General features: G+C 37.5%; 2 protein-coding genes across 2 annotated transcripts; both read right to left on the bottom strand.

Moving 5' to 3' along the window:
• Positions 1 to 13,627: 13,627 nt before the first annotated feature.
• LOC18044975 (U-box domain-containing protein 14) lies at positions 13,628 to 17,492 on the bottom strand. Its single transcript, XM_006436418.2, has 4 exons — positions 16,740 to 17,492; positions 15,809 to 15,925; positions 15,145 to 15,558; positions 13,628 to 15,057 (listed from the first exon to the last, which is right to left on the bottom strand). Exons 1-4 carry the CDS (start codon positions 17,013 to 17,015, stop codon positions 13,981 to 13,983), a joined length of 1,884 nt encoding a protein of 627 aa, XP_006436481.1. The 5' UTR covers positions 17,016 to 17,492; the 3' UTR covers positions 13,628 to 13,980.
• Positions 17,493 to 18,368: 876 nt separating this feature from the next.
• Positions 18,369 to 22,546, bottom strand: LOC18044974 (ras-related protein RABF1). Its single transcript, XM_006436414.2, has 8 exons — positions 22,285 to 22,546; positions 21,787 to 21,866; positions 21,448 to 21,531; positions 20,543 to 20,637; positions 20,260 to 20,365; positions 19,669 to 19,758; positions 19,443 to 19,529; positions 18,369 to 18,673 (listed from the first exon to the last, which is right to left on the bottom strand). Exons 1-8 carry the CDS (start codon positions 22,307 to 22,309, stop codon positions 18,632 to 18,634), a joined length of 609 nt encoding a protein of 202 aa, XP_006436477.1. The 5' UTR covers positions 22,310 to 22,546; the 3' UTR covers positions 18,369 to 18,631.
• Between the last annotated feature and the right edge of the window lie 929 nt (positions 22,547 to 23,475).

Raw genomic sequence — 23,475 nt, 5'->3', positions numbered from 1 at the left:
GATGGCAGCAGTTTTTTGCTGAATATGATTTTGAAATTGAATGTATTAAAGGATCTAACAATTGTATTGCAGATTTTCTTAGCAGAGAATACAATGGAGCAGAGCCTTTCTACAATAATTGAGGGCATAATAATGTGCTCTGAAGGTCAAGAATTGCTTCTCAAATGCAATAGTATGATTTATGATAGGCTTGCCATGATAGATGATGCCCATGAAGAATTGACCAAACTTTGCCCAGACAAAATTTTGCAAAATCATCCAGAAATCCAAACCTCATAATAATATATTAGCAATATGCTAAAAAATGTCCATTTTAAGGATCAAACTGAGGGTCAGATTGCCTAGAATTCTTCGCAGAGCTCAAAGGTCACACATCTAGAGAAATTTCTCGCAATCAATGATCTCAAATATCAATATACAAAGAAAGAAAAATCACAAGGATCTTCAATGAGCTTAAGACCACAATATGATAAAAGCGGGACATGTCCCTATGGTTAAAATACCATTAGGAAGCGACTACGCTTATGATTATAAAAGAATTGGTAAAATAGCCTATGGGATTCGTCCTAGCCAGATTATTATACCAAATCATTCAGGGTTATATCCAAGGATAAACTTTGTGCCAGGAGCTGATCCAAAACTAATAAAAGACATGTATAACCTTCAACTACCTCTGTATTCTCTGTAACCATCCTCTGTAAACAATTTCAATAATGAAATAAATAAAACTCTTTTTAGTGAAATTATCATCTTCCAGATATCTTATACATCTTTTGAAAATTAACCAAGAATCTTACATGCCAATACTTGTGCTAAACGAAGAAGATTTTCTATTACTAAGCACTCTTCCAGAGACAACTGCAAGGAAATCACTTAGAAATATCCTATTAGGCCAGTCTGTTGTGTGTTGCGTTGGGCCGTGTGGAACAGTCGTTGAAGTGATCTTGTATAATGTGTGAAGCTATGGTGGTGCTGACCATGGACCTCTCTATGGTTGGAGGCAATTAGTGAGTCTATCTCAAAATTCTCGAGAGATAGTACACTGGTTAGTGATCTGAACTCTTCTTTTATTTTAGCTACAAACGGAAGCATGTTGGGTCTTGTTTGTTTTCTGAGATGTTGTAAGATGGGAAGTGATAAGAGTAACTCAATTTCTTAAAAATGGAAAATTTTGTTAATAAATTTCTAGATGCAATAGACCACTTAGACTTTTGTCAAGAATATCAAGTTGCTTATACAATTTCCTTAATTAAAACTAGATTAACTGCATGCAAACGCTTGTATGAAGAAATAAAAGGAATTAATGATCCAGAAATATTCGATTCTTTTGAAGAAGAAAACCGGATAGCATTAATAGAATCAATTTTAACTACCCTCGAAATAATCCAAGACAAGTGCAAGGCTAATAATAGAACTCAAAATCGAGCGTAAAACAATGGATAATAATAATAATAATATGGAGATGTTGATTCAAGATGCAGATCTCAAATTACAATTTACATACGAAAGCTTTGATAGAATGTATCTAAGCTGGGAAGAAAACTTAGGAGTATACATAGATATGTTAGAAGAAAAAATTTGGTCTATGACTCAAAGAAGACAAATGATTATAAATTCAAGAATTAATTTACATATAGATTTCTGATACCAGTTAGGGTGAAGTACGTGGCGTTGTTATACCAGAACTACAACAGTTAAGACTGTTCTTAGGACCAGTAGTCCGCAAGCTCGGGTTTCCAGCCGATATACTTTCGCAAAACTTTAAAACATTTTTCTCGGGTTATACAACCCAAAACAGACTTTCCTTTAGTCTAAAACAGGGTACCAAACCAGATAAGAAATGATCAAAAGTTTTCTGATGCACAGGATCCTTAGAAAAGGCAAGTGCAGAGCATACTTCCTTAGGTTTTCAAAATGAACAGATTTAATTCTTTATTCTTTTTTCCGTTTCGAAAACTTCATTTGCAGAGAGAGAAGAGGGGTTTAGGGAGTCATGGAGAAAAACACACGAGTTTATTTCTTTTCAACTTCTATCCTTTACAAGAGAAGAGAGAACTCCTTATATAGGAGAAAACTCAGGAAGATAGGATAAGATTCCTATCTTTTACAAAAGTAAAAGTAAATATACATCATGACACACCTTTAATTATTACAAAAGGACAAAAGATGCTTTAATAATTAAAGCATAACTTTTGACAAAAGCAAAAGCAAAAGCAAAAGCTTAAAGTAAAAGCAAGCTGCAATGATTACATAAGACAAAACATAAAGTAAAGCATAAGAAGACAAACTACTTTTATGGAGAGGAGAGATTCATGTAGTCATCTTCAGAGGAGCTTTCTGTCGCATCGGGGTCCGTGTCACCAGAGTGCTTTTGGAAAAAAGATTTGGAGAGCTTGAGCTTGGGATGTTTGCAGGAGGGACCACGGCATGGGGGATGAAGGCAATTGTATTCCCTCGGAGTACCCTTTGGAGTATATTTTGGGGAAGTTTGGGTGGCTTTGTCGGCTTGAGAGGGTCGAACTGGGGTATTGGAAGGTCGGTGTGATGGTCCTGGAGCAGAAGGGTCAGGTTCATCCAGTGTAGGTTGGGGGAATTGGTGAAGGTGTTGGCTGAGAGGAAGGAAGTCTTCCCAAGGGTCCTGGGAGTCTTGGTAGAGGAAGTCAGTGTAGTCTGGACGTTCTTCCTTAATGACAATTCCTGTGGACTTAGGTTTAGAGGTGGCTGAAGGAGTCGGGATCATAAGGATTTCATGTTGGGGTCCTAAGGAGGTGTGTGAGATATTTTTCAGTGGGGGAGGTTTGTGGTTTAGTTGACAAAGGTAATTATGCAGAACATCTTGAAGATCATTGTCAATGATAGCTATATGTGGTGCAGTGAACCATTCATATGCTTGATCTTGAGTCCAGAAGAGGTTGGTGGCTGGATGTTGGAAGTAGGGCCTGTGAATGATGAAAACTGTTGTCCATAATTTTGCTTCAGAGGTAGGCATACGATCAAGGTTGTGAATTTCTGAGAGCTGTTGAAGCTTCTTTCTCCACCATGGTATTGGGGAGAACCATTCAAGGAGCGTCCAGGTAAGGGAGGTAGCATTGTCGGGATGAAGGAGATGTTCCAGTGTGGGAGTAACTGGGAGGATCAACTTGGTTGCATAAAGGACTGTTAGGCACCAGATGTACCATAACACGTCTTCAGTGGTGTTTCTGGATGGATCAAGGGTTAAACCTGTAGAAAACATATTCTCTGGGTGGAAAGAGGAGAAAGGGAAAGGGTCTGTGACAAGATAGGCTTTCATGAAGAACCGAAAAAGAGCTTTTCTTGCAAATTCTTGGATATCAAAAACAGAAGAGAAGGTTTTGTTGAAGGGAAAAGTTTTTTTGGTGAGAGCTTCTGAGGGAAGGGATGTAGCCATGGAGATTATCGGAAAGTGATATGTGGTGGAGAACAGGGTGAGAGGTTTTTCTGGTTTTGAAAGTCTGGATAGCATATCAGGGATGAGGTTCTGGGACCCCTTTATATGCTTAACCGAAAAATCATATTTGGAAAACCAATCCTTTAATCTGAGTAACATTTTCTCAGGAACAGTTTTACCTTTGAAATTGAGAATATTGGGAAAGGCTGAGCTGTCCATTCGGATAAGAAAGTGGTGTCCAATCAAATGATACTCAAATTTTTTTATGCCATTTTTTACGGCGAGGATTTCTTTGAATACACTATGGTAGTGCTTCTGAGTGTCAGAAAAGTGGCCGCTAGCATGAGCAATAAAGTGATCCTTATTATTAAGTTCTTCGAGGAGGATGGCACCCCATGATTCATTACTTGCGTCAGTTTGTAGGATGCGTCTGCCATCTGTGATCAACTTTAAAGGAGGCGGATTTTGCGCGATCTGTTTGAGAGTAGTGACAGCAGTGGTGTGGTCAGCATTCCACTCGGGGGGCTTCTTTTTTAATAAAGCCGAAAGATGATGAGTGTGGTGGTCCACATGTGGAATAAAATCACGGATGTAATTGATGATGCCGAGAAACTGTTGGACTTGTCTTTTGGAAAGTTGCTGATCTGGAAAGTGAAGCAACTCTTGGGCAATGTGTTTTCCAGGCTGGTAATGACCATCTGTGATGACCATACCAAGGAATTCAATTTTGTCAGTAGCAATGGTGCTTTTCTTGGCTGATAGCATAATTCCATGATGTTGAACAATATCATAGAACTGAGTTAACAGCTGGCGATGTTCATCGTGGGATCCTGAAAAAAGCAAGATATCATCGATGTAAATTAATGCATGATGCAGGATAGGCTCAAAGATTTTGACCATGGATTTTTGGAAAATGGACGGGGCTGTTTTGAGACCGAAAGGCAGAACTGTCCATTGGAAATGGGCATTGGGGATACAAAAGGCAGTTTTGGAACGGTCAGAGGGTTCAATGCCTAATTGCCAGAAACCTGATTTTAAATCGAATTTGGAAAAGATCTGGGCATTTTTGAGAAAAGTAAACATGCTTTGTCTGCGGGGTAATGGAAACTTGTCATCTTGTAAAAACATGTTTAGGGGCTGATAATCAATGACTAGGCGTTTCTTTCCTCGGACAATTTCAGAATGTTTTTCAACATAAAAAGCTTGGCAAGCCCATTGAGAATTTGTGGGCTCAATTAAACCTTGGGCTAACAATTGTGAACATTCTTGTTGAGCTAGGAGTAAGTCAGAAGGACTCATTCCTGGGTGAGTGGCCTTGGTTGGGTTAATGTCTTCATTGAGCTTAAAAGGGAGCTTAATGAAGAAAGACTTATTTTTCCACAATGGGTTTGGATGGGTAAACTCAGAATGGGTTTCGGGACAGAAACTCAAAAGTTTAGTGGAAATATCCTGGTAGGACTGGGGTGTTTCAGACAGATTGTAGAGTTTCAGAATGTTTGTGTATGGTTTGAACATGGACTTGACTCGGATTCCAGTGGAAATGATTTGGAGGTGTTTGAGCTGGTGGAGGACATCAAAACCTAACAAGACATCCTTATCAGGAAGGGTGGAACCGATAACTTTGGTCCAAATGACACAATTGGGAAAAAGTTGAATACCAATGGGTTTTTTGGTAATCAAAGAAGTGGAGAAGACTTTGCCATTGACAGCTTTGAAATGTTCTTCAGACTTGGTCCAATATTCGGATGGAAGAATATGGGGATTTAACATGGTGCGTTGGGCACCAGTGTCAATGAGACCAATTGCTGGAACGGGCCTTTGGAATTTTGAGGGTAAGATCTGGATCTTGATGGATGGAATAGGAACAGTAGTGTCTAGGGACAGTAACTGTTGATGGAAAATCACTTGGGACTGATCGCTGTCGGAATCAGAGGAATTTTGTAGTGCGAACACTGTTTCATCATTAGGTTCATCTTGTTCAGAGAAATAGGATTCCAGCTCATCCGTGGCTGGAGAATAATCGGTAGTGGCTTGAAGATGCTCAACTAACCGAATAGATTTTTCTCGTTTGTTGGGACAATCTTTGGCAAAATGACCTTTTCTTTTGCAGATAAAACATCGGCTTGATTTTCTTCGCTGAAAGTCTCTGGAGGAAGAGGACTTTTTGCGGAAGAATCGGTATGGTTTTCTGGATCTGCGAGGTCTGGATGAAGATTCTGGATTTTTGAATTTCCTAAAATGCCTTTTTTTCTTAGGACTGCAATCACAATCTTTTTTCTTGTGGCATTTGATCTGCAGATAAGGTTTTTTGCAAGCACTTCGGAATGGTTCTTTGTCTTTTAACAGTTCTTTGAAAAACTGTTTTTGCTCGCAAAGTTTGTCAAGGCAAGTTTTGGCAAGCTGAAAGATTTTGCCAAGGGAGATGTTTTCAACAGCAAGGTTGGAGGCGGTGAGTTGTCGTTGCATGTCTGGTTGGAGTTCATCTGGAAGGGATGACAGAAAAACATGCTTCAGTGTGGGCTCGTTGAATCCATTAAGCTTATAGAACAGCATGGACATCCGCTTATAATGGAAGTCAAGATCCTTAACATTGAGCGAACAACATTTCATGTTGAGATAGTCTCGTCGTGCAGCTTCAAAGACTGCAGAGGGGTCTCCAAGGAATTGATCATGGATAACCGCAAGAGCACTTGAGACTTCTGGTAATTGGACAAACTGTAGCTGTCGGTATTGACCGAGAGAATCAAACCAATCTCTTAGAGCACCCGTAAAACGAGTAGCATATTCTCTAAGGACTGACTCAGTCGTAGCTCCGGGTCTGAGCATTTGGAGGTCAATCCAGGCAGACATTTCATTGAGTCGGTCACGCCATTTATGGGATGGAAGATCATCAAATGTGAACCATGGACCATTGGATGGTTTTTGACTGGGGGAACTAGGCTGGGTTTGAGCTGGAGGAGGTTGGTTTGTTGCCGAAGATTCAGGTATGTCTTCGTCAACTTCGGAGGGAATATCAACGTAGGGTTCGGTATGAGAGGGTTGTCCGGGAGAAGGCTGATCAGGTTGGGTCATCAAGATTCGGGTGATATCAGCATAGGACTTTTCAGAGCCACTTGAGGATGGTGAGGAGGCTGTGTCAGATTCAGTATGACTATCAGAAACAGCTAGATTGGAATCAGAAGTTTGGTCATCGGAAGTAGAGGAATGGTTTACTGTATGGGCACTAAATTGATGCATGGGTTGTTTATCTTTGGGTTGAGGGTGTAGTGGCGGTGGAGCTGGCGGAGATATCTGTGTAGGAGGAGCTAAAGGTTGACCGGGGATGGATAGAGAAGAAGGGTGTAGTGAGACAGGTCGAGGTTGTGAGCGGGGTTGTGGTCTAGGTTTTGGCTTAGGTTTGGGCAGTGGATTATCACGAAAAAGAGTATGGGTCATGCCAAAGAGTTTAGATGGATCATATGGTTTGATGGGGGAAAGCATAGAGGCAAAAGGATGATAAGTTGGACCAACGGAAGGAATAGGAGGTGAAGAGGTAAAAAGGGAAGGCCTTTCAATCTGAGCAAGCTCAGTTTTTAGGCGACGGATTTCTCGTTCTTTTTTATCAAATTCTGGACCATAGTAGCGCTGGGCAAGCATAGCGCGTAGTTCAGAATCAAGTTGGGTAATCCTGGACTGGAGATTTTGGTGGATTTGGTGCATTTGGGTGGTGATGGAATCAACCTTTGTCTCAATTTGTTCAGTTCGTAAACTAATTTTGTCAACTTTGGAATGGATGTTGGACAAAGTATCATTCTGTGCCCTGGCATTTTGGGTTTGCCAGTTGAGAACAGACTCAAAGGGTTTAAGGGGTTCGAGATGGCCAGTGGAGGTAATTGGTGAAGGGATAAAAAGCTTAGACACAACATTTCGTTGGGAGTCGGTGTGGGGGTCTAAGGATGGAAAAGAGGAGGAGTAGTCTGAAGAGGTAGAGGAAAACATCATACAAGCCAAAGGTGGGGTTTGAAGTGGGATTGGAGATGGAGTCTCAGTTTTGCAATGTTTGGCAATCCATCTGAGTTCTTTTTTGTAAAAGGGTAATGGAGCCGGTGGAGGTGGAGGATCTGATGGTGGTTTGGGATCATAGTGGTGACAGGAGGCCGGAGGTTTTTTCTTTTTGGGTTTTCTTTTGGTAGTATAATCATCATCGTCTTCCCAATCATCCCAGCAGGGGCAAGTTGGGTCACACATGCCTGAGCCTGGGACATCCCATAGGAAATGTCCATTTTGCTTTGCAGGATAAAAAGGATAGCCGTCGGAATTAAATCCGGAAATGGGCAGGTCTTCCTTGGCTGTGGGAACAGCCGTAAGCATTGAGGAATAAGTAAAGGAAAGCCGAGGAGGTTCTTGTGGAGCACTGGGAGGTGGTTTGAAAGTCAGTCTGACAGTTCCATCCTGTCGTCTTTCAAACATGCTTTCAGATGTCTGAATTGGAGCTGTATTATTATGGAACTGCTCATAGTTGGAGATCCATTCAAGAGGCATAAGCTTGAGAAGCTCATGACGGGGGAGTTGTCTTGGGATTTGGATGATGGTAGGGATCTGGTCAGATTCAGCTAACACCATGAGGGTGTCAGAGTGGTGTTCTGGAGTGGGTAGATCTAAGGCATGATTCTGAAGCCTATAGACTAGTTGGTGGTGTAAGGTGGCTATTTTGGCAGAGGAAATTTGTTCAGCACCTTGAATTTGGATTTGAACTTTGAGGGTTGTGGGCAAGTTGGGATCTTGAAGGGAAAGGTTAAAGTTTGGATAAAAGGTGAGCAAGACACTTCCTGCATGGAGGGTTGTGAGGACAGTGCCTATAACAGCATCTTGGTATTGTTTAAACCGGGTATCAAGCATAGCAAGGCGAGCTGTAACCGGTAATCCTTTTCGACCATGAAGGGTAAGGATTAATCTGATGCCGCCAAGATGAAGATGGGTATAACCTTCACGTTTCCAGTGGGAGAGGAGCTCGGAGGGTATTTCCAGAGTGACATATTGCTCAGCAGAGGTTGCTTGGAGAGCACACTGATCCAGGCGAGAAGACTGGATATATTCTTTAGGATGGGGGCGTCTGGTTGAGATGAGGGTGCGGATACTGCAGGCAATAGAACTAGGACGTTTGTAAAGCTGATAGGGACTGAGGAGAGGATAAGAGTACACACTAATTTGGGCAGATTCAGGGATATAGGAATATTCGACAAGGTTTTCGATTTTATTGGTTGTATGAGAAGTACAAGATTTAGGTAAAGAGAGTGTAGAAGAAAGAGTAACCGAAGTTGAAGATGAAGAGGAAGCCATGAAGGAGAAAATCTCTCTGCGTGGTGAAGATTAAAAAACAAAACAGAATAAAGAACAAATCATACCATTTTGGATGAGAAAAGCAGATTTTGAAAACATAAATTTCAAGGACGAGTATGGCTCTGATACCAATTAGGGTGAAGTACGTGGCGTTGTTATACCAGAACTACAACAGTTAAGACAATCTCTCTGCGTGGTGAAGATTAGAAAACAAAACAGAATAAAGAACAAATCATACCAGTTAGGGTGAAGTACGTGGCGTTGTTATACCAGAACTACAACAGTTAAGACTGTTCTTAGGACCAGTAGTCCGCAAGCTCGGGTTTCCAGCCGATATACTTTCGCAAAACTTTAAAACATTTTTCTCGGGTTATACAACCCAAAACAGACTTTCCTTTAGTCTAAAACAGGGTACCAAACCAGATAAGAAATGATCAAAAGTTTTCTGATGCACAGGATCCTTAGAAAAGGCAAGTGCAGAGTATACTTCCTTAGGTTTTCAAAATGAATAGATTTAATTCTTTATTCCTTTTTCCGTTTCAAAAACTTCATTGGCAGAGAGAGAAGAGGGGTTTAGGGAGTCATGGAGAAAAACACACGAGTTTATTTCTTTCCAACTTCTATATTTTACAAGAGAAGAGAGAACTCCTTATATAGGAGAAAACTCAGGAAGATAGGATAAGATTCCTATCTTTTACAAAAGTAAAAGTAAATATACATCATGACACACCTTTAATTATTACAAAAGGACAAAAGATGCTTTAATAATTAAAGCATAACTTTTGACAAAAGCAAAAGCAAAAGCTTAAAGTAAAAGCAAGCTGTAATGATTACATAAGACAAAACATAAAGTAAAGCATAAGAAGACAAACTACTTTTATGGAGAGGAGAGATTCATGTAGTCATCTTCAGAGGAGCTTTCTGTCGCATCGGGGTCCGTGTCACCAGAGTGCTTTTGGAAAAAAGATTTGGAGAGCTTGAGCTTGGGATGTTTGCAGGAGGGACCACGGCATGGGGGATGAGGGCAATTGTATTCCCTCGGAGTACCCTTTGGAGTATATTTTGGGGAAGTTTGGGTGGCTTTGTCGGCTTGAGAGGGTCGAACTGGGGTATTGGAAGGTCGGTGTGATGGTCCTGGAGCAGAAGGGTCAGGTTCATCCAGTGTAGGTTGGGGGAATTGGTGAAGGTGTTGGCTGAGAGGAAGGAAGTCTTCCCAAGGGTCCTGGGAGTCTTGGTAGAGGAAGTCAGTGTAGTCTGGACGTTCTTCCTTAATGACAATTCCTGTGGACTTAGGTTTAGAGGTGGCTGAAGGAGTCGGGATCATAAGGATTTCATGTTGGGGTCCTAAGGAGGTGTGTGAGATATTTTTCAGTGGGGGAGGTTTGTGGTTTAGTTGACAAAGGTAATTATGCAGAACATCTTGAAGATCATTGTCAATGATAGCTATATGTGGTGCAGTGAACCATTCATATGCTTGATCTTGAGTCCAGAAGAGGTTGGTGGCTGGATGTTGGAAGTAGGGCCTGTGAATGATGAAAACTGTTGTCCATAATTTTGCTTCAGAGGTAGGCATACGATCAAGGTTGTGAATTTCTGAGAGCTGTTGAAGCTTCTTTCTCCACCATGGTATTGGGGAGAACCATTCAAGGAGCGTCCAGGTAAGGGAGGTAGCATTGTCGGGATGAAGGAGATGTTCCAGTGTGGGAGTAACTGGGAGGATCAACTTGGTTGCATAAAGGACTGTTAGGCACCAGATGTACCATAACACGTCTTCAGTGGTGTTTCTGGATGGATCAAGGGTTAAACCTGTAGAAAACATATTCTCTGGGTGGAAAGAGGAGAAAGGGAAAGGGTCTGTGACAAGATAGGCTTTCATGAAGAACCGAAAAAGAGCTTTTCTTGCAAATTCTTGGATATCAAAAACAGAAGAGAAGGTTTTGTTGAAGGGAAAAGTTTTTTTGGTGAGAGCTTCTGAGGGAAGGGATGTAGCCATGGAGATTATCGGAAAGTGATATGTGGTGGAGAACAGGGTGAGAGGTTTTTCTGGTTTTGAAAGTCTGGATAGCATATCAGGGATGAGGTTCTGGGACCCCTTTATATGCTTAACCGAAAAATCATATTTGGAAAACCAATCCTTTAATCTGAGTAACATTTTCTCAGGAACAGTTTTACCTTTGAAATTGAGAATATTGGGAAAGGCTGAGCTGTCCATTCGGATAAGAAAGTGGTGTCCAATCAAATGATACTCAAATTTTTTTATGCCATTTTTTACGGCGAGGATTTCTTTGAATACACTATGGTAGTGCTTCTGAGTGTCAGAAAAGTGGCCGCTAGCATGAGCAATAAAGTGATCCTTATTATTAAGTTCTTCGAGGAGGATGGCACCCCATGATTCATTACTTGCGTCAGTTTGTAGGATGCGTCTGCCATCTGTGATCAACTTTAAAGGAGGCGGATTTTGCGCGATCTGTTTGAGAGTAGTGACAGCAGTGGTGTGGTCAGCATTCCACTCGGGGGGCTTCTTTTTTAATAAAGCCGAAAGATGATGAGTGTGGTGGTCCACATGTGGAATAAAATCACGGATGTAATTGATGATGCCGAGAAACTGTTGGACTTGTCTTTTGGAAAGTTGCTGATCTGGAAAGTGAAGCAACTCTTGGGCAATGTGTTTTCCAGGCTGGTAATGACCATCTGTGATGACCATACCAAGGAATTCAATTTTGTCAGTAGCAATGGTGCTTTTCTTGGCTGATAGCATAATTCCATAATGTTGAACAATATCATAGAACTGAGTTAACAGCTGGCGATGTTCATCGTGGGATCCTGAAAAAAGCAAGATATCATCAATGTAAATTAATGCATGATGCAGGATAGGCTCAAAGATTTTGACCATGGATTTTTGGAAAAAAAAGATAATCATTGAGAACTTTACAAAGATATAGTCAAAACTTTCAAGAAATTTAAGAATAGATGCAGAAGAGATGGAAGGAGAAATGCTCTGATCTATCAAAAATATGGGTCAATTCTGAATCTGACCAGGTACATTTTTTGTTTATTTGGCTAGGTCGGGGCCTAAAAAGTTTAATAGTGGGGCTAAAGAACCCATATTTTATGTTTTATTATTTTTAATTTTTTAAATTTTATTTTAGTGAATTTGCTTTGAAAATATAGACTCAAATATTTAAAATTTTAAGTTTATGCAACAGATGGGTCAAATAAATATAACTACTTAAAATAATATATTTTAATTTTTTTTAAGAAATTCAGGTTTCGAACCAAAATCAAACTTATCAAGTGAAACCCAGATCTAGTTTGACCTTATTCTCATACCGTGTATTATTTGTGTCATATCCAGACAAATATTTTTAACATATACACAAACAAAAACAAAAACATTTTTTCTTCACACAGTTTGTGTGAGGAAATTGCGGACAATCTCACTAGTTGGATATTTTTCTAATCAGCCTACCTACAACTTAAACAAACACCAATAGGAAAAATGACATTTACACTCCCAAAGTTTGGAGAGATAGTCATAAAACTCTCAAGTTTTCAATAAAGGACACTAAAACTCCCTTTTGACCATAATACTTTTTGACTCTAAAAACCCAAAAAAAAATTTGGCCTCAATTTTTTATAATAAATAAAAATATGGCATTAAAATAATTGTAATAATATATATTTTAAAATAATTTTAATATTTAAAATTTAAAATTTATTTTACAATCTATTAAACTTGTTTTATTATATTAGAGTAATGTTTATAATAAATAGAAATATAATATTAAAATTAAAATTATTTTAAATATTATGTAAAAAATAATTTAATATTATTAATAAGAGGTATTTTGGTAATTGTAAAATCTGTTTAACCCAAAGATTTATTTAAAATGTTTATAATAAATACAAATATATTATTAAAACAATATTAATAATTTAAAAAATTTAATATTATTTTATGTGTTAAAATAATTTAATATTATTAGTTTACTGGATAGATTATATTATTTATATTAAATTTGTATTAATTAAAAAAATTAAAGTCAATTGTTTAATTACTATATTTAAAGGGCATCATGATAAAATAAAAAAATCATGGTGTCACTTTTTTAAAACGGATCTTTGAAGTTATTTTTTCAAATTTTGAGGGTGTAGGTGTTCTTTTCCCACGCCAAAAAGTAAATAAGACATAGGAAATCAAACAAAAGATGTAATAATAGAATCTATAGATCAACATAATAAAACTCTTAAAATAAAACTTTAACTGGAGGGGAAGGTCGATGCTATCTTGAACATGATTCTGTTGATGTGAGTTGAAATATTTGATTTGGAGGGAACTGCAGAGGGTATTGACCCAGAAAACACTCATTATGATAGAATGGTTTAAAATATTTTTAACGAACAAGTATTGATATATGCACAAGATTAACTGTGAAAATCGAGACAAATTTAAATAAAATAAAATCATTTACTTTTATTAATTTCATTTATCATACGTACATGTGTTGTTATATTCTATTGGTTCGTGCCGCCAATTTTATCCTTATTTTTGTACATCAATTAATTTTCTTAACAAAATAGCTCCACCACTTGCAAGGCAAAGCAACTTCAACAAAGTTATGAAGATTCAACAAAAAGATACTGTTGGTTAACTATATTCATCACTAGATCATCCGTTCGTTACTTTTAGTTATCGAATGCCGAATCATCTGCTATTGGAGGACACTCTATTTGGTAGCATGAATTATGTAGAGATGAATTCCGATGTGTTTCTCTGAAAATTTCAAATTATTTATTTCTTCCAAAATTACAGACTTTTCTACCACGTATGTCGCGAAACAAGGTAAGAAGTTTGAGACTTCCTCGTGTACATAGGTTCAAGCAAAAAATAAAACCATTAAAAAACAAGAACACATATCATTTCTATACTTAATCACAAGAATTAATGCAAATCTCGATACTTCAGTGAATTTATACAAAATAAAATGAAATTGCACATTGGTTTGCTACACAAGTACAACTTCTTTGTGCTGATCCTTTTCCACTTTTAATTGCTGGCAGTTCTCCAATTAATCTCAGCATCCTCGCATAATTTCTCTGTACATAGAATAGAACGCCCGTTTTGAAACATTGAAGTATATAACACTAGAACACTCATATTTTCTTCAGAGTTTCTTGAAATATATCTATATGTTAGTGCCTTTTCATCCCCCAATGGGGCACCGAAAGAATTCTTGACACTGAAACTTGGATTATTGAGAATTGACAGCCATATCAATCCTTTGAAGGAGCTCTAGTATACTACCAGCTTTTCTCTTGGCTCTGTCGGTACCACTCTCGGAGAGTTCCTTCAATGCCTCTTCTGCATCAAGTTCCCTTGCTATTTTTAACTGCTCCGCATCACCTGTGCATATTGCCCACAATACTGCTGCAGCATTCTCCCGGTTTCGTGGAGAACCAGTTCTTATAACCTCCATCAAAACTGGAATTGGCTCAGCCTGACCGATTGCTGTCTTCCCTTCTTGATGACTAGCGAGAATAGCCAAAATTGCCAGTGCTTCATCCACCATTCCACCCCCAGCATCCTTAAGAAATCTCATCAGTGGTGGCACAATACCAGCCCTAACAGCCCTCGCCTTGTTTCCCTGATAGATAGAAAGATTGAAAATTGCAGTGGCAGCATCCTTCTTTCCTCTGGGTGTCCCATCACAAAGCAATCTAATGAGAGCAGGGATTGCTCCAGCTGCTCCTATGGCCACCTTGTTCTCATCAATTACAGACAAACTGAAAAGGGTTGCAGCTGCATTTTCTCTCGCCTCCATACTGCCATTTTTCAACACATCTACTATATCAGGTATAGCTCCTGCGTTTACAATCGTTCCCTTGTTACTATCATTTATGGAAAGGTTGAGTAGTGCTGTAACAGCATGCTCCTGTGTTCGAGGATCCGTTGATGATAATAGCTCTACAAGTAGTGGAATGGCTCCTGCTTCAGCAATACACACTCTATTATCTGCATTCCTTTTGGCCAGCAACCTGAGCTCTCCAGCAGCGGCTCTTTGTTCTTCCACATTCCCATTTGCTAATTTCCCTAACAAGGCATCAATAGCAGCACGATCACAATCAGAAACACAGGTTCCTGGCTTTTTGCTTCTACAGGCCCCTTGATTTTTAGGAAGCTCAACACCATTGTTCTCACACCACAAAGCAATCAGACTCTTCAAAACGTAGTTAGGTGTTAGGGCAGTATGCAGCAGTGTCTGCTGTGTTTTCGGACAGGTCTTGTGCCCCGCATCCAACCACTTCTGGATGCAGGATCTTTCATATGTCTGCAAAGAGATGTAGAGGATTTAATGAATAATGGTTACCAATACTGATACAAAACAGTGAAATGTTAAATGTAGTGTCAGGTTAACCTGTCCAGTGGAGACGATTACAGGATCTTTCATCAATTCTAGTGAAATTGGGCATCGAAAATCATCTGGGATAACAGGGGATCTGTGTTTCATCAAGCCCTTCTCACCCTCAGTGATGTCAACTTCAGGGTTTTCAATCAGCACAAAGTCTTTTAGCTTCCTTAGCAGGGATGATATCTCCTCAAAACAGTCCCCAGGATCTCCACCACTTGAAATGACCAATTCATGAAAAGCAAGGGACTCATTTTTCAAATCGTTGATGGTTCTAAGATGCAGTTTTTCTGAAAGTCTTCGTAATATTGCAGGGTCTGGGTCTCTTTCTTTCTGTGCTAGAGATAAATCATGATCCAGTTGCAAATCAGGTGAGTCTGGTCTTCCTTTTGCTCTTCTGAATTGAACATGCACGAGTTCAATCTGAAAAGTGAAGGAAACAAGAAAAGAAAAATGCCAATTGTCAACATTTTGGGATATTTAAACAACTTTATACAAATGGTTACATTGAGTTCAAACCTATTTTTGATCACAATCTGTCTCTCTTTGTGAAAATATGCTGACAGTTCAAAAGAAACTAGAATAGCAAAGGAAACTCGTATATTTTCAGTTAGCAAAGAAAACTCGTATATTTTCAGTAATTTTCCACCGCAACAAAATTTATTTGAAGTACCTGTTCTCGAACTTCCTCAGACAAATCAAGTTTATCATATGGAATGTCACTCAGTGCTGCTTCAATTTGTTCTGTCAGTTGATGAAACTGTGCTGCAATCTTATCCCTTTGCAAACACTATAAAATTGGAATCAACGCTCAGCTACAGTAACTTATAGAGTGCTTTGCGAACAGAATGAAAGAATTTGAAGCACAAAGGAATTCAGAAAATGAAAGTGGGGTACATTAAAGGGATAAAAATATAAGTTTTTGAAGTTCTGATGACAAGAGTACTAGTGAAAGTTAACATGGACAAATTTACACAAATGAACAAGTAGAACAATGATAACTTTCTCACATGATATTTTAAGATAAAAGAAGGTGAAAAGCATAAGCTAAAGTTTTGAAAATTTGCAGCACTGCTTTCATATTTGAATGAGATAGAACTGAAGCAACATGCATACTCCAGAAAGGCAGTGAAGAAGAATCAGTCATATCAGAACCACATTTATCCCCGGGACAAAACAGAATCAAAATTATAGTCAATTTTAAGTTCAATATGGTTCCAAACTAGTTGCAGTTCGGTACTCCATTCAGCTTCACCATTTTATACTTCATACATAACAACAGGAAACTAGATGATTATAAAATGGCTAAAGATCGTTAAATACGGTTTTAAATTTTAATTTATGCTCTTTCATTCCAACTATCCAACAACAAAACACACAACAACTGCACACAATCTCAACCAGGAAATGTAGCAATTAAGCAACCTTGATAATTTTCCAATCTCCAAAACTACAATTAAGCCCTATATCCACAACCTTCACCTAAATATCACAATAAAACTACTTAATAAGTTTTAATCTCAGCACATTATTTTCATCCCAAAACTACAAAATATATAATTTTTTTAAGAATCTAAACAGAAAACTGAACCAAGAGCCGGTACCTGAAACAGCTTACTTCCGTCATTGGTTGATTTGAGAAGATCAACAGACGAATCCAAAGCATCTCTCAACAATTCAAAGCCTTTAATCTCTTCTTGACTAAGCCCTTCATTGCCATCTCTCAATTCCTCAAACAAAGGACTCAATAACTTGACTCTACGTACCAGATTCCCATGCATTTTCTTGAAAAAGTTTTTGCACTCGGGTAACCCAGACACCTCCTTCACTGAGTCAACAAGTCGACTCAATACCTCAGCGCCAGGATTTGTAACTGCCATTTTCTTCACCAAAATTCAACCACCAACCCCGATTGGATAAATCAATAAACAATCAAGATTCAATCTGGTAACTAGAGTTAGAAGTTAAACTAAAGTATAATTCAATTGGGTTTTCACGTGAGTTAACTGAGTTCAATTGCGAAACAGACCCAAAAACAAAAAATTAGAACTTAATTCCAATACTGAAAGTTTTCAATGGAAATAAGAGATACCCAGATGTGGAAATTGAGTGAATTCAAATGGGTTCTTGTGAAATAAGAAGAAAAGAAGTGATTCTACGAGAACAAGCAACGATGGTTTGAAAATTATAATTCAAGGGTTTAACAGAAGAAAAATTTTAAGAATTAGGATATTGGTGTAGTGTGGATGTGGATTAATTAATCGGAATTACCGGGTCTACTGGTTTGCAGTTGAAGAGTAGGAGAGAAATGAGATCACCTATGACCTGATACCTCTCCTTTTTTTTTAATTAACATATTAATGACCTCATACTTATTGTTACATTAATGACTTTTTCTTTTTATCCGTATGTTTATTTATTTCTTTTTTCATTCAAAAGAAAGTAAGAAACCAGTTTTACATAATTTCATTTTCGGAAAAATAAAGAATAAAAAATTCAAAATAAAATTTCGGTCTTCATCAATATTGTATTTATTTGGTGTGTAAATTAGCTGTCGTTTATGGACTGATGTCACCCTTTTGGGGTTTGGCGCGTAATCAACAGCTATTGATTGATTGTCTTCCCGCGCACAATTGTTAATTGACGGTCATGATTGAATCTCGAAAAGCCGATCAAAAGGACGTGGGCTTTATTCGGCTTGACCGGAAGAGCCAACAAACAAAACCGGCTAGCACGAACAATGTTGACGTGTCAAAGCGTGTTTGGTGAATGACGGCCGAAGCGGCCACGTGTCGAGAGATTATGAGCCGGGCTAATACACAAACACCGTGTCACGATCAGATTCACTGGGATGAGGATGGACTAAGCCCAATGGCAATATGCGGACGCCACGCGATCCTTTCAACACACATTTTATTTAACCACGCATTTCTGTTGACAAAATAAAAGTCGTTGAGATTTTGAGACCAAATAATCATGGGTCCAGTTTCAAAAAAATAAAATAAAATAATCATGGGTCCCATTTGATCATCACCCGCCAAGCGACTTTTTGAATAATAAAAAACAATTTTTTTAATCAAGTTTATTAAAAAAAAAAAGTTAATCAAAATATAAAAATTCAATTAAACCCAATGATTATGGACAAAGGGGTAGTTCAAAATCCATTTAAATTTATTCAAATTGGTCAATTCAAGTTTGATCAGATTCAAAGATCCATAAAATGCCAATTGAGATCATTCACATACTAAAAGGTAAAATAATCTATAATTCAACTCTTTGGTTGCATCATTGCGGCGTCTAAATGTTTATATCACCCTTAAGATTTAAGGTTGCAACAGAAAGTTTCCAAGTGAGATTCATAAATCATAATGCAGTTGCAAAATGAAACAGGGAACCACATCATATATCACAATATACACAAATCTTTGATATGACAAACTGACAGGATTCGGCGTTACATCAGCAGACACAGCAGTTCAGATTCCAGAATCCACAATCATGAAGAAGGTGATGGGCGGGGAAGTCGCTTAGCAATTTCCTGTCAGAAAAAAGAATCATCCCGTCAGTTCCTGCACTACAATATTTCACCAACTACAAGTTTTCATAGTGCCGCAAAATTACACACGTTGCACTTCTCCAGTCAGTTATCCGAATGAAAGTATCATGAGGAAACTCCTCCAACCATAGACAAGAACTCAATCTGAAGTTTCCTCTTATATGGTTTCATTCTTCTTAACTTACATTGACCACCAATTTAAAGATTTCAACAGTAGAAGTCAGTTCTGTTCAGGTCTCTAAGAGCAATCAAGTTCAAAGATTAGCCTAATGTAGTTTCCTTCTGGACTCCTTTCCATGAGATTGTGATCAAAAGAAGATCCAATCATGCAGATGAACTCATCAGTTACAACTCAATCTAAAGCCCAAGGGCATCTGTTGTCATACCATGCCTTATTAACAGATCCTTCTGTGATTCATTCAAAAAGTAATTTAAACAACTAATTAACATAAAAACCTTGGAAATAATCTCAAATATCAAACAGAACACTTCCTAGTTACCCCAGTCACCTGCATATATAGCAGTCAGAGATGTTAGCCTGTACCCCAACCATCCCCATAGAGAGAGGAAAGAAGGGAACAAGAAAATTAAAAGACGTCACCTGTCCTTGGGCTCAAAGCCCGTCTTTATTATAATTTGAAATGCAAATGGTAGTTAACAAGAGCTATCTACAGAGTTTACAGTTATATACAGTTACAACTACAGCTAATATAACCTAGCTACAATATGAAGAAGTACATGTAATGAGTACCTCAAACAGCTGATTTATATTATCTGCAGTCTTGGCCGATGTTTCGATAAAGAACATCCCATTCTTCTCCGCATACTCAATGCCATCCTTCAAAACATAACATAAAATGTCGAATCAGTGACAGTGAGAAAACACTTTGCAGAAATACAGGGATTTGATGCAGAAAATAAATGCAAATTCTGCCAATAAAAGAAATCTAATACAACCACAGAGGATATGCACTCACTTGAGCTGGTACTTCTCGCTTCTCATGAAGATCAGCCTTGTTACCAACTAAAGCCATGACTATGTCAGGACTTCCATGTTTTTGTAGCTCCTGTTAGACACTAAAATTAATCACTTGTGCAGAGAAATAAGTTTGATTGGAGCTAAAAACAGTTTACCTAAACTGAACGGAGCAGATACTTGTACATAATACAACAGTACCCCCAACTTTTGGGTCAGTATTAGGACACAATAATCAACACATGAACTTACAATTTGGTCAGCTCACTCCAGATCTCAAGTATGATTTTTTGGAAACCCTTGAAAAGAAGTTTGCCAGCAATTACTCAAAACTAAGTGACCATATAAAATAATTATTACTTCATCATGCGAAATATGGACTATATTTTGACTTCAAACCCATAACAGTTATCAATCCCCGATACAAATGACAAGCTCTCCAAATAATCACACACTCTCAGCAGAGGCTATTAAATAGTTTAAAAACATCAGTTAAAAACATAATGCAGAAAACAAAAAGAATCTCCAACAGAAATTTATATAAACAAAAAAGAAAGAGAAATGAAAAAATGTTGCAATCCAAAAAATATACCTTAACCCAGTATTGCGCTTTGTTGAATGAATCTGGACTAGTTATATCATACACAACAACTGCGACTGCAGCACCTCTGTAATATAGTGGTGCCAGAGCAGCATATCTGAGAAGAAACAGTGGATGATTAAAATTCTCCAGTGAAAAGTGTATTGGCAAATGAGATTGGGTGAGAGTGGGAGGCGAGGAGTCCCAATAAAAAAATAATAATAAATATAACAAAATAAAATAGAGAATAATATGAGTTCCCTATGAAAACAATACAATGATAACTGCAAACTACCTTTCTTGACCAGCTGTATCCCATATTTCAAACTTAACTGTTGTAGAATCTTGCAAAGCTATCGTCTGTGACAAGAAGGAGGCTCCAACAGTTACCTGAAAATATAAAAACCAACAAATGAGTGAATTCCTAATGAAATAACTTCAAGTACCTTTAAGAGAGTAGATAGATATTCCCATTGACAATATATAAGATATTCTTGCCCATGTTATTACAAGGTCAGGGTAGTTTAAGCATGAAGTTCTCCAAGAACTTGAACACAAAGCATAAAATGAAATACGGACTGATAAAGAGTTACAATAGTATTAGGGATACAAACTTTATTGGTTTGATGAAAACACAAAAATTAATGACATTAACGACAATAAACAATGTGAGCTAGGTGGCAATCATATAATAGCATCATGTCAGTTTATATACAATAGTTTCTAAAGAGAGGTTATATCCCTAGTCCTAAAAGTGCAAAATGCTTGTATTTTCAGTAAAAAATAATAACTATACTCAAGTGTAAAAAGATAGCATAAATATATACAATGAAACTCGCCAATTAGCTCAATTGGTCATAGTGCTAAGCCATGGCACAAAAGTTGTAGATCTAAATACTACATAGACCACACTATTTGCATGAGTGTGCATATGCATACATTGAGGCACAACAAAAAAGAATGGTAGACAGACCTCTCGATGAGGGGATACATTTTATTTTGATGCTAATCCAAGAGATAAAATTGATTTGACATTTTTATAAATCTGAACGAGAAAAAAGGCCTGCATTTTTCTGCTTTGCATTTTAGCGAAGAGCATGTTTCAAGCACCTGACAATTGCTTTGCACTTGCTATCAGGCAAAGAAGGCACAATTTTAACAACACTTCTAGCAAAGTACAGAGCGATGACATATTCTTACCTTGGATGTCGGGTCAAACTGGCCACGAACAAAGCGGAGAACAATACAACTTTTCCCAACACCTGAATCACCTAACAGAACCAGCTGGACGCAGCAAAATAACAAATGTTAGCTAAAATGCAGTAAAAATGGTTGCAAAATAAGAAATATAATTACTGAACTTACTAAATCTGGCATGCTTCATCCAAAAAGACAAAAAGAAAATGTAATTATATGATGCGTACAAATATAAAATCATTCTATACCCACATTAACTTTCAACGCCAAAATAAAAACATACTAATGTCATTCAAGCATATGGATTAATTACAAAGAACATCTCCCCTCCAAAAATAATACCTTAACACGTAGGTTTTTTGCATCAGATGATCCTGCATTTTCCAAGTTGTTAAGTCCACCGGACTGGCCAGAACTCCTAGCTGCAACACCCAAAATCCAAAATTCAATTAAATTCAACAATATTTCCCAAATGGGTTACCAATTCCGAAGATTAATGCTAAATAAAATTAAAATCCTAAAATTGAACCCAACCCCCTCCTCCAGATTAGAAACCAATTTTACAAATTCTACATCAAGTTCAATCCTTTCTGGCTCAAATCAACCAGATTCAACAAAAACTACCAAATGCCCTACCAAATCACAGCTTTAAAAAAACAACCTAATCCAAATTAAAGAACCCTAAAACTCGATCACTATCCCCCGATCACATGCCAACTCCGCAAATAACAAAATCTCAATCAAACTCAATATTTTTTAGCTGAAAACTAACCAATTAAACAATATAATTTCTATCACTTTAAAAAAAAAATTAGGTTTCGACTAATAAATAAACAGTACCTGGAACAGAACCTGAGCAACCCATGCGACCTGTACGAATAAATATATAAACGAGTATGTATATGAGTATGTGTATGCACGTATATGTGTAATTAGGGTTTTAGTAATGGAGTGATTTTGCGATGAGCAGATTGATTGCTGATTTGCTGCAGTGCTTTGGATGTTGTTCGTTAATGGCCGAAACTCAAACAAGGCAATTTCTTGACTTCTACTTTTGCACCAAACCTTTTTTTTTTTCTCCACTCAATGGTGGGGCAGTGAGGGCCTTATTTTGTATTTTGCATATATTAAAAAAATGTGTTATTTTAATGATTATTTATTAAAGAAATTAAAAAATAAATTAATCAATTCTACTTTACTGAAAAGACAAAATTTCGGATAAAATTTGATACATTGGCTATCCTTTTCATAAAAATTTAGATTATCCTAATGATTTAAAAATTAAGAGTAATCATCAATTGGATAAATTAAACAAAAAAAAAGCTAATATAATTGAGTACAATATAACTTTAAATAACCAAAGCACATGTGAATTAATAATAATATTAATTTATCATTTAATGTCAATTAGTTGGATTAACTAGTAAAATTTTACTCAAGCCATCAAAAATTAAATATCATTCTCACCAATGTGGCAGAATTCAAATCTTATATCTCTTGCACTACTCCAAAAAAATAATAATTGTCCATTTTAGTAGGGACAATTATTATTATCATCATTTTTTAATAACAAGTTAGATTCTACAACAATGCATCTCAACAATCTCATTTGTTCTGTAACAAACTAATAATTTATGTCTATAGATAAAATAATTTTGTTTTTCTGAATGGACATGTAAACTATTAATCCCGTGGAGGCCTGCCTAGTAATTTGCCTTTTTATTATAAACTTCTCACCTATGCCTACAACACGTTTGCACCATTCGCTTGTCTAATGTTGGTAAGCCCAGCTAATTCACAAAGGAGCAAGAAGACCCACTGTGAATTAATTAGTAGGCCCAATCACCAATTGCATTCAGCATATTTGGGCTTGGGCTTGGCCGAGGGCCCAAAAATATTTGGAAGAATTTCCATGTAGCAATTAAAAAAGTTTTTGATACGTGAGAATTTTAAGGGTGGGCAAATATCCCAATCCGACTTTAGGAAAATTCAGGTTCAGATCAAGTGCGGGTGAAGACTCCAATCTGGTCA

Source organism: Citrus clementina, unplaced genomic scaffold, assembly GCF_000493195.1.
Source record: "Citrus clementina cultivar Clemenules unplaced genomic scaffold, Citrus_clementina_v1.0 scaffold_4, whole genome shotgun sequence".
NCBI lineage: Eukaryota > Viridiplantae > Streptophyta > Magnoliopsida > Sapindales > Rutaceae > Citrus > Citrus x clementina.
The sequence above is the reverse complement of the archived record's forward strand: the minus strand, read 5'-3'. Positions and strand labels throughout refer to the sequence as shown.